General features: G+C 33.0%; 1 protein-coding gene across 3 annotated transcripts in view; it reads left to right on the top strand.

The window, feature by feature from the left end:
• The window catches only part of LOC124721660 (gelsolin, cytoplasmic), a 305,692-nt gene extending 298,601 nt beyond the window's left edge, over positions 1-7,091 (top strand). For 2 of the 3 annotated variants that reach the window (XM_047246729.1, XM_047246728.1), the window contains one exon: positions 5,786-7,091. In XM_047246729.1, coding sequence (XP_047102685.1) covers positions 5,786-5,851 — 66 coding nt within the window. In that variant the 3' untranslated portion in view covers positions 5,852-7,091. Of the gene's footprint in view, positions 1-4,340; positions 4,378-5,785 lie in introns of all 3 variants that reach the window. The other variant, XM_047246730.1, reaches the window with a different exon arrangement.
• Positions 7,092-12,152: the final 5,061 nt, after the last annotated feature.

Genomic DNA, 12,152 nt, shown 5'->3' with positions numbered 1-12,152 from the left:
CAAAATTAGTATGCAGTTACGTTTCTTTCATCATTTCTATAAAGAATAATTTCTTTATTCACTGCACACTGCTTGTAAGTTTTTCCATATCTTATTTAGTTACCTCTTTTTATGCAAGTACTGTCATGAGGAAGCCATTGTCTTTATTTAGTTACTAACCTTAATACGGAATCAAATAGGGCTGTTAGTCACACAAAAATAACACTATTAAGTTATTTTTGCATTACTTGGTATATGGGTGGTTCCTAAAGAATTTTATTTTAAAGAACTAATTTTATGCCTGGAATGGAGTTAAACATATACAAACATTGTAAATTGCATATGGAGAATTTACAAATGACTTTCCTATATTTCATCACTCAGGAAATAAACAATATATTCTAGTGATGGGCCTTGTCCTTTCTTTGTGAACCATAAGATAACTAACAAGTCTATATAGTCTAAAATCATAAACATATGCATCTGAGGTGTTTCTGTCGTGCTGTTAGTGCCAAGACAACAGCAGTTTTGGCTTAGAGAAGTTTCAAATCATTTTTAGAGATTTAATGGCTTCTTTATTGGCACCTGTCATAGAGTAGTTTGTCCATCTATAATGATAATCTTCTCGAAAATCCATATACCTGGGATATTTGCTGGAAGATAATTTTTTATGAAGATATTGTAAACAAACTACTCCATCAATAGGACCTTTATTTTTACAAAATCATGTGGTTATTTTGATTCTTACTTTTTGTTGGTAAATTGTGTAGTACATCCTTAGCCTATGCTGCACAGTTTCATTTGTTAATTATGTAAATATATTTAATATATCTATGGCTTCTTTTTTTCTGAAGCATTCTAAGAATAGTTGAAGTCATTATTCCACGTACTGCTTAAAAGCTGATCAATGATGCTTGTGCATATAGCAAACTAACAATCAACAATGCACTTAGATGTAAAATTGCTATTCTCAGTTCACTCAGTTTGTGTTAGAGTAGCATGCTGCATTTGACTCACCATGCAATCTGTGTCCACACATTAAGTGGGTAATAATTAACAGGTGATTAATGTTAAAGCAGCTGTACAGTTTCAAAGTACTGTGCAGTATTGTGTGTTGTCATTCAGAATGAAACATATTCAAGAAACAAATGTGTATAAATGAAATAATTAATCATATATTCATTGGCTATAATGTACTTGAAGGGGAAAAAATGATTTACTACAGACTGCACATTTTATTTGAAACGCATAGCTGGCTTCAACAGAATGAACATGTTAAAATTGAGACACTGATCTAAGAAACTTTGTTCTGTCATGGTCAAAGTATTGTGGTACATGAACTTCCACTTACAAAGCTGTGTGATTTGTCATATTGTGAAGTATATACATACTCCAGTGAGACTCCTGATGGCCTGAAATCAGCTAACAAATATTTCTCAGAAAATCTGGATTGGTGAGGTGAGTATCTAATGATACTCAGTGGCATGAAAGAGTAAATTTAATCTTCCAAAAAATATACAGTTTAGATACAATCTCACAGCCTGCTTTTAACAAATGTTGTCCTGGTGTGATGTTATATTGATTAACTTTTTTGTCTTTCATGGACATAATGTGTGGCATTTGTATTTGGTTTTTTGTTTGGTAGTAACATTAGTGCTAGAGGAAAGTTAAGATTCAGCTGTGTTATTCACTACACAATTTGTTACTAGATTTGCTGAGAACACAGAAAATTATCAATGCTGTAACTGTTCATGGATGTTACGTTTCACTACGAACAGAATGTTTGCTGGAATAAGACAACACATGTAACTACTGTTTATCAGGTATCAGATACAGAATATGATCTCTCACCACTAAGGACTTTCCTATATAACCTGTGTAATTGAACAAAGCAGATAAAGATGATATTACTCAGGCTGCTGCAACTTATTACCTCCATGATTGCATGGTTTGTATATTTTGAGTAACTGCACTGTACCAGTTAACATTGTTTCAGCAACACGGGTTATGGGAGAAACAGCTATATCTCTGAAAGCATGCCACAAAAATAACAATTTTAATTTGGTTTTCACAGTTTATTTGCATACAATGTTATTAGTAAAGTTTGCTCACTACAGAACATTCTGCAGCTTGCAATCAAATTTCATTAACCTGAAAGGGTTGATTCAGGTGTAACTGTCTTGTATATCCTGTATATAAATTCATTTATAAGTGGCACCCATAAATGGTTGTGGATGGATTGTTTGTTATGCAGATACAATACTGCCAACGAGCAATTGTACCTTGTTATAATTCAGCTGAATTTGAATGCACTGTTTCATATGTATTACCAATTAGAGCATTGATGCTCTATTAAAATCCTGTGCATGTTATGTGCATAAAGGTAATATTTCAGAATATTCTGGATGAGAAAAAACCTGTTAAATTACACTTTAATAGGAGAAAAATGTTAAGCTGTTACCATAATTAATGTAGAGTGATTGCTTGTCTAATTTCTCTTCACAAAATTAAGTACTGCTAATTTCGGGCCATAACACACTCTGAAGAATGGTCTTACTACTATGTTCATCTGAGTTTTAGTCATAGGTTGCAATAAGAATTAAGTCCAATAAATAGCAGAGAAAACAGACTGGGAAGGTTTTTGTATTTAACCCAGGTTAATGATATACACAGTATCTGCTGTAGTGAAGCCCTGAATGAGAACATAACATATACAGCACCTTTGTTGTTATTGAAGAGAGGTAGGCTGTGTCAGTACCATTCTTATTCCCCTCTCTGCAACAACAGCTTACTGCAGTTATATCTGCAGAACACCTGCACCTAACCATACAACACTCAAGCTTTGCAAAGGTACAGTGTTTAAATTCTTCCAACGCACATTATTTCCAATTGGGCCGTAGTAGTTAAACCTGAAGTGACCTAGGCAAAATTGATCTTCACTGTCACTTGGTACTCATGAATTTCCTGCTAAGTAGAATGTAAGACAAACACTTCAAAGTACCACACTTATCTGAGGACTATCCTAAGACTATGCATTGAACAGTGAGAATCAGTGCAGGCATTTTAATGCTGCAGAAATAAAATGGCCAGCTTTTACAATTATTATTTTTTTAAATGTGCAATGTACTCCAGATTATTCAGAGTATTGAGGAGGAGAAGATGAAGAATAATGGAAATAGATGGGATAATATTACTAGGTGGGTAGTAGCAGCAGCATTGGCGGCTGATGGCTGTGTAAGCTCGGGCACAGCTCGATGCGGTGGTCTTTTGCTGCTGGTCTGGCTTAGTGTTTCTCTACCCCTAGCAGCTGGCAACCCATGCTGCTGGTCCTTTTTTTATTTTTTTATGTATGAATAATCTGGAAGCCAGATAACCCACACATGAATAATTGGGAGTACACACTATGTAATTCATGTGCATGTGTAGACTTAGTGTGGTAGTTTAATGTCTGTCTCTTCACATTGTTTAGAAAGGCTTGTAGTTTACGCAAATAAAATTTATATTCAAAGTACATTGCTGAAAGTGCATGTGAAGGCATATAGCATACCAATTTCTAAAAAGGACTTGCACTAAATAATGCTGGTCTTATTGCCTTGCCTTCAGAAGTAAGAAACATAAGACAACTTTAGACACAACTTTTTTGTCAAATGTCTTATTGCAGAGTTCTAGTATTGAAGGCATTGAGAGAGAAGGAGAGAGATTTAATTTCTTTCTTTTTCCTGATCATTTGTGCTTAACACCTTATGTAATTTAGCTGTTTTGTAGGTCTTTCATTTACTTTATAGATTGCATTCTAACATGTTAGTGGGTTTAATAGGAAAATTATGGGCAGTAGGTTTGTTCTAGGTAGACTGTAAGTGAAGAAATGCATTAATATATCAGCTTAATATCCGCAAACAGTTTGAATTTCATTTCTGTTTAGGTCAGTCAGTCACGAATTTAAAGATAAACTCAAAAACATTGATAATGTTACTTATATAAAGGCACAATTGATTTATTGAAAAGGCTTGTGGATGCAGGTACTGCTGAGAATGTTGTATTGTTATTGACATAATACAAATTATTTTTAAATTGTTCAGTTTTCGCAATACAAAAAATACTTTTTTGTTGTTGTGAAATGACAAATTATTTTGTATGTAATGGCATAGGTTACAACAAAAATTAAGTTCAGTGACTAGTAGAGGAAACAGTTTGATCCCTAAATAGCAATGTCCTTCATGTGGCCCATTTTTATGGAACTACATTACATGCTATATGACATATACTTCTCTGTATATAGATTATGGAACAGATTATTTGAATGTGATGTTTGTTCAGGAAATCAGTGCAAAAAATCTCAAAATTGTCATTCTTTTTCTCAGGAAGATAAGGAAACAGCCATTTAAATCAGCATAAATGGTGAGTTCTGTCAATATTGTACATAGTTATAGCAGAATGCAGTTTACTTTGATATAAATGAAATCCTGATAGGGAGAGAGGAGTGGTGCTAGAAATCACTACTTCTGTTGAAAAATTAGACCTAAAATTTATTCTCTTCATCAGTTGAAGGAGACAATGCAACTTCAGTTTCTTCATAGTAACAAACCAGAAAAAATTTATTTGCTCTGTCAGGTTGTATTGCATAGCTGTTTACAGTAAGTAAGTATGTAAGAAATGGTCAATCATTTGATTGGAATAGGTAAATAAAAATCTGATAGTAGATTTGAAACTAGTGTTAGCATACTTGGATTGCTCTTGTAATATTACATTTTAGTGTATAGTCATTGGAGAGCATGTAAAAAGAAACTTTAAACTACAGGTGCAGAAAGAAGTTTCTGCAGTGTATAGATACGTATTCATACAGTACAGTATCTGTAGTTAAGAACCTGTGGACTTTCTTCTTCCTCTTTATGAATATTTATCCCTAACAGGTTTCCCTAAATGTTAATGCAATTTTTGGAAGTGGTCTCACTGTTAACTGAAAGAAAGAAGAAACATAAGTAGAATAATTCCAAACCAAAAAGTATTAAATTCACATGAGAAAAGTACACGTACTGAAGCTGTCTCACTGGAATAAGAGAAGGAACAGTGTATGAAAACAGCTAATTGTAGTAAGATTTATTAGTTAGAAATACAAAGCTATATGGATGTTGACGGAAGATTTCAACTGTTCTCATATAATGGTATCGACCTGATGTGTGGCAGTTGTTTGCTACTAGTCATGAAAGGTGTCTCCATTAGGGAAAAAAATCATCTAACAAAGCCAGCTGTGCATTTGTTGTTGAGGATCAACATTCAGCTTTAAAACTAATTTCTTGCTGTTTTTCTTTTTCGGAGAGACTGCTGAGCAGTTGGGAGATTTTTGCAGTATACCTGTTGTTAATATGTAACTTGCATCACATAACACACTGTCTGCTGTAGACATACTGTACTGTATCTTTTGCACATGCCATGTGGAGAGAAACTAATCATGAACTTAGTTTGGATGTGCACTTGTAATACTAACTGCCTTGGGAGTAAATTAACATGCTAGTACTGGAAAATATGCATGTGACTTGACTAACAGACTGAGAGAAACAGATGGGACATTTGTTTCTTCAGAGAAAAGAATTTTCACTTAATTCTCCTTGTTATTTCTTATAGGATACAGTTCTTAAATTTTATTATATTCGTCAATTGCCTTCCTGCAGTCAGTAAATGGCTACTGATGTTATTTTATCATAGTATTTCTATATTACACAATGCCTTTTGTATCTTGTTTCAGTGATACAGGTTGTGTAATACCATGCTGTGTTTTAATGTGTGAATGTAAAATTTCTTCTTTCAGTCCTTGGTCAGCTATGAGGATGTCAAGAATCAACTGGCAGAATTTAATTCAACAATTGAGGACTGAACTAGTTCTTAATATTTCTGTCTCAAGATATGTTGCTTATTAAATGTAAATAAATATTTATTATTAGATTTTTCATTAAAGGCTTATGTTTTAAATATTAGTTACTTGCTGACGTGTGTAAGCAAAAGTAGGTTGATATGCATAATTGTAGAACTTTTTATTAAATCTGGGATACGTCACATGGTTTTATGTTTATTCGAAGTGAATGAAATGGAGTACAGTATCATTGTTAAATTTTTGCTATCCTGTAGTGCAGAATTGGTTTCAGATGTGGAAACTCTTCTAATTAAAATTGTTATAACTGCTGGCTTCCTAAAATATGAAGTTCTTTTCTCACATAAGAACCAAAAATATATAGATAAATTATACTGACAAACTATAATATTTAGCAACAAAATATAATCACTTTATTTTTGCTTAAGATAATATTTTCATTTAATGAACATAAATGTCTGTAGTTCAAAAAGGTCTCTCTCTAAGACTGTGGGGCCAGATTTTTTTTTTTTTTTGCGCTCATCTTTGTGTGACTGTCTTTTTCACAGTGTAAAGATGTAATTCCTTTTTATGAAAACTGAAAGAGGTTACTTGTCAGGCATATATAAGTTGTAGCAGAACATGTCTTAGATGAAATCTTGATAAGAACCTTAATGCCTGACAAAAGTAAATACATCAGAGTGCATTGATGACCTACATATTTGGAAGTAAAATGTCAATTGTAATGGTGGTGGGCTGGCATCTACTCTTCAAGCTGTTGTACATCAGTATGTGTGAATCTCTGCAAACCAATACGGTTTTGTTTTACTGTTGTCTACAGTGGAGATAATCCTGTTATGTAAGAACCTGATGTACAAAGTACTGTAACTGAAGGATATTGCTGTTCTATAACTCTTCAATGAAACTGTTTGCTTTTCAAATAGGACTACATGCAGCTAAAATCTGGTTTATTTCAATTTTGCTGTGAGTTTTCTGTTATCTCTCCAATAGTATAGTACCACCATTACATAACCTAAACCAAAATAAAAATCATTGATAGAGTTTTGAAGGCTGAACAACAGTATGAAGACATCTCCTTGTCTGCAAGTGCACCACATATATTATTCTGTCAGTATGTTTAGATACGAATGATTACCTACAATAATTTGTTACTATTTCAACTGTGTGATAACATAATATTTGTAGTAATCTCCAAGAAAATTGTGTATAATGACTGTGGAAATAATAAAATGGTTAAACAATGAAAGCAGTTTATCTTTACACTTACTTTCACTACATAATTCAGGTTTTCTCTCTCTCTGAAGAGAAGTTGTTTTAAGCTTCATTTCTTATTTGATCATTTAGAGGCAGTAGATCACATTAACCATATTAGACAGATTCACTGGAGGGTGAGCAGAGATGTAGAAAGAAGTAAAAAAAAAACTATTGAATTGCAATGCACTGATATGACAAAAATATAATTATATAACCATGCTAATTGTAATTATAATGTAACCTGAAAAGCATTAAATGTAATTGTCTCTTTGATGATACTTTCCAGTTGAGGAGGATGATTTGCCCAACAGAAGGTTCATTCAGTCTTTCACTTCACTGTATCATGTAAGACATTAAATGTCCTGTGGTAGATTGTTGAATAGATAAATAGCCATGTGTCAGACTCCTTTCTGTACAAATGTTGAGCTTGAAGTCTTTAGAGTGGGTGTTTTTGGTCATGGTGTTACATTCGTGCATTTTATATTTTATTATGAATAGAGAAATATTGGAAGTGATAAAGCACATTAATGAGGATATATGTATTGTAAAGTACTTGCAAAAATTCCCAGTTTTATGAAGAGTTAAAGATTAACACTAGATATATTTTTTATAATGCACTAAAGTATTCTGAAAATACTATCCCTGTAACTTGAATTTCCCCAGAAAATGATTTCATAATTCGTTAGTGCTTCATTTTTAAATCACCTAAATCAGTAATGTGTGCTGTAAACATAGCTGACAAAGGCATTTAATTAATATTAGGCAATGTGTTTTCCAATTGAGGTTGTAATCTATCTGCAATCATAAAAACACTTACTTTTGTAACTTATGTAGTTCTGTGAGAAATTGTAAGCTATACGTACTATGTCTTGTCAGAATATGAAGAAGAGTATTTGCATTGAACCTTCTGTTGAAATTTTTGAACATTTCATTGGCTGCCTTTTCGGTACGGGCACTAGCACTGTCTTCTGTGCACATTTATCTGCAAAAAAAAGTACAAAATTTGCAACTTCTAAAACTGCAAGTAGATTCAGTTAATACATACTTTGTCTTGTCTTTTGAATAAGACAAAAAGCATTAACCTGCTGTCTACTATTCTGTTATATTTTAACCTTTGCATCAAAAGTCTTGGCCAAGTCACAATATATTCATAACTAAAGTAATCTGTGATTCTTTGATTCTAGTTTATCGTCTCTCAAATGAAATATAGCCTGTTTAGTTGAGTTATTTTTGAAATTCAAACTGCTCACTACTGAGTGTTTTCCTGTACAATGTGTGTATAAAGTCTGTTGTACATCTTTTCAAAAATTTTTGAAAATTAAGGCACTAATATGGTGGGCTAATAATAATAATAATAATAATAATAATAATAATAATAATAATAATAATAATAATAATGAATATGGAAGAGTTACAACTACTGGTTGATATAGGAGCAGTCACTACACTAAATATACACACTAGGCAGAGATCAGAACCAACCAACACACAGAAGAAACCCACAAAACCAGCATGGCAACACAGGCTACAGATAAGAATAGAAAAACTTAGAAAAGACGTCGGACAGCTAACACAATTTATAAGAAATGGAATGTCAGAAAAAAAAGAAAAAGGTTAGGTAAAATCTCACAACAAGAAGTGATAGAGCAATTAGATGAAAAGAAGCAGAAATTACAGGCATTGGCCAAACGACTTAGAAGATAAAAAAAAGTGAAAATAAAAGGAAACAAAACCAAACATTCGACACAAACCAAAAGAAATTTTACCAGACAATAGATAACACACACATTAAAATAGACAATCCACCAAACATAACAGACATGGATCACTTCCGGAGCAACATATGGTCAAACCCAGTACAACATAAGACATGCATGGTGGATCCAAGCAGAAACAATGCATACAAGATGATATCACAAATGCCTGAAGTGATAATTTTGCAAAATGAAGTCACGCGAGCAATTAATTCTACGCACAATTGGAAAGCCCCTGGAAAAGATAAAATAGCAAAGTTTTGTCTAAAGTAGTTCACCTCAACACATTCACATCTAACTAAATTATTTAACAGTTACATTGCAGACCCATACACAGTCCCTGATACACTTGCACAAGGAATAACTTGTCAAGCTAAAAGTAAACAAAGGTCATTACACTACGCATACATTGATTACCAAAACACTTTTGATAGTGTACCCCACTCATGGTTACTACAAATATTGGAAATATACAAAGTAGATCCTAAATTGATACAGTTTCCTAAACATAGTAATGAAAAATTGGAAAACCACACTTAATATCCAAACAAATTCAAATAATATCACATCACAGCCAATACAGATTAAGCGTGGAATATACCAAGGAGACTCATTAAGTCCTTTCTGGTTCTGTCTTGCTCTGAACCCACTATCCAACCTGCTAAATAATACAAATTATGGATACAATATTACTGGAACATACCCACAAAAAATCACACATTTGCTATACACGGATGATCTAAAACTACTGGCAGCAACAAATCAACAACTCAACCAATTACTAAAGATAACAGAAGTATTCAGCAATAATATAAATATGGCTTTTGGAACAGACAAATGTAAGAAAAATAGCATTGTCAAGGGAAAACACACTAAACAAGAAGATTGCATATTCGATCACCACAGCGACTGCATAGAAGCAATGGAAAAAACAGATGCCTATAAATATCTAGGATACAGACAAAAAATAGGAATAGATAACACAAATATTAAAGAAGAACTAAAAGAAAAATATAGACAAAGACTAACAAAAATACTGAAAACAGAATTGACAGCAAGAAACAAGACAAAAGCTATAAATACTTATGCTATACCAATATTGACCCACTCATTTGGAGTAGTGAAATGGAGCAACACAGACCAAGAAGCACTCAATACACTTACACGATCACAATGCCACAAATGTAGAATACATCACATACATTCAGCAACAGAAAGATTCACATTAAGCAGAAAGGAAGGAGGAAGGGGATTTATTGATATAAAGAACCTACATTATGGACAGGTAGACAATTTAAGAAAATTCTTTATAGAACGAGCAGAAACTAGCTAAATACACAAAGCAATCACTCGTATAAATACATCGGCTACACCACTGCAACTTCATAACCACTTCTACAACCCTTTAGATCACCTAACATCAACAGATACGAAGAAAGTAAATTGGAAAAAGAAAACACTACATGGCAAGCACCCGTATCATCTAACAGTGTCACACATTGATCAAGACGCATCCAACACATGGCTAAGAAAAGGCAATATATACAGTGAGACGGAAGGATTCATGATTTCAATACAAGATGTAACAATAAACACCAGATATTACAGCAAGAGTATTATTAAAGATCCCAATACCACAACAGATAAATGCAGACTTTGCAAACAACAAATAGAAACAGTAGATCACATCACAAGTGGATGTACAATACTAGCAAATACAGAATACCCCAGAAGACATGACAATGTAGCAAAAATAATACATCAACAGCTTGCCTTACAACATAAACTTATAAAACAACACGTTCCCACATACAAGTATGCACCACAAAATGTACTGGAGAATTATGAATACAAATTATACTGGCACAGAACCATTGTAACAGATAAAACAACACCACATAACAAACCTGACATCATACTCACCAATAAAAAGAAGAAATTAACACAACTAATAGAAATATCCATACCCAATACAACAAATATACAAAAGAAAACAGGAGAAAAAATTGAAAAATACATCCAACTGGCTGAGGAAGTCAAGGACATGTGGCATCAGGATAAAGTTGACATTATACCAATTATACTACCAACTACAGGAGTCATACCACACAATATCCACCAGTATGTCAATGCAATACAGCTACATCCAAACTTATATATAAACTACAGAAATCTGTAATTATTGATACGTGTTCAATTACCCAAAAGTTCCTAAATGCAATATAACGTATACCGTACAGTTAAAAGGAAGTAACACTTGATCAAGGTCCGTGTCACTTTCCATTTTTGACCAGACATTACATAATAATAATAATAATAATATAATAATAATAATACTTATTATTATTATTATTATTATTATTATTATTATTTCTATTTCTTTCTTTTCTCAGACGTAATGTCTGGTCAAAAATGGAAAGTGACACGGACCTTGATCAAGCGTTACTTCCTTTTAACTGTACGGTATACGTTATATTGCATTTAGGAACTTTCGGGTAATTGAACATGTATCAATAATTACAGATTTCTGTAATTGCGTTGATGTACTGGTGGATATTGTGTGGTATGACTCCTGTAGTTGATAGTATAATTGGTATAATGTCAACTTTATCCTGATGCCACATGTCCTTGACTTCCTCAGCCAGTTGGATGTATTTTTCAATTTTTTCTCCTGTTTTCTTTTGTATATTTGTTGCATTGGGTATGGATATTTCTATTAGTTGTGTTAATTTCTTCTTTTTATTGGTGAGTATGATGTCAGGTTTGTTATGTGGTGTTGTTTTATCTGTTACAATGGTTCTGTGCCAGTATAATTTGTATTCATAATTCTCCAGTACATTTTGTGGTGCATACTTGTATGTGGGAATGTGTTGTTTCATAAGTTAATGTTGTAAGGCAAGCTGTTGATGTATTATTTTTGCTACATTGTCATGTCTTCTGGGGTATTCAGTATTTGCTAGTATTGTACATCCACTTGTGATGTGATCTACTGTTTCTATTTGTTGTTTGCAAAGTCTGCATTTATCTGTTGTGGTATTGGGATCTTTAATAATATTATTGTTGTAATATCTGGTGTTTATTGTTTGATCCTGTATTGCAATCATGAATCCTTCTGTCTCACTGTATATATTGCCTTTTCTTAGCCATGTGTTGGATGCATCTTGATCGATGTGTGGCTGTGTTAGATGATATGGGTGCTTGCCATGTAGTGTTTTCTTTTTCCAATTTACTTTCTTCATATCTGTTGATGTTATGTGATCTAAAGGGTTGTAGAAGTGGTTATGAAGTTGCAGTGGTGT

This window comes from Schistocerca piceifrons, chromosome X (assembly GCF_021461385.2).
Source record: "Schistocerca piceifrons isolate TAMUIC-IGC-003096 chromosome X, iqSchPice1.1, whole genome shotgun sequence".
NCBI classification, from domain to species: Eukaryota; Metazoa; Arthropoda; class Insecta; order Orthoptera; family Acrididae; genus Schistocerca; species Schistocerca piceifrons.
This window is presented reverse-complemented; position numbering and strand designations above follow the sequence as displayed.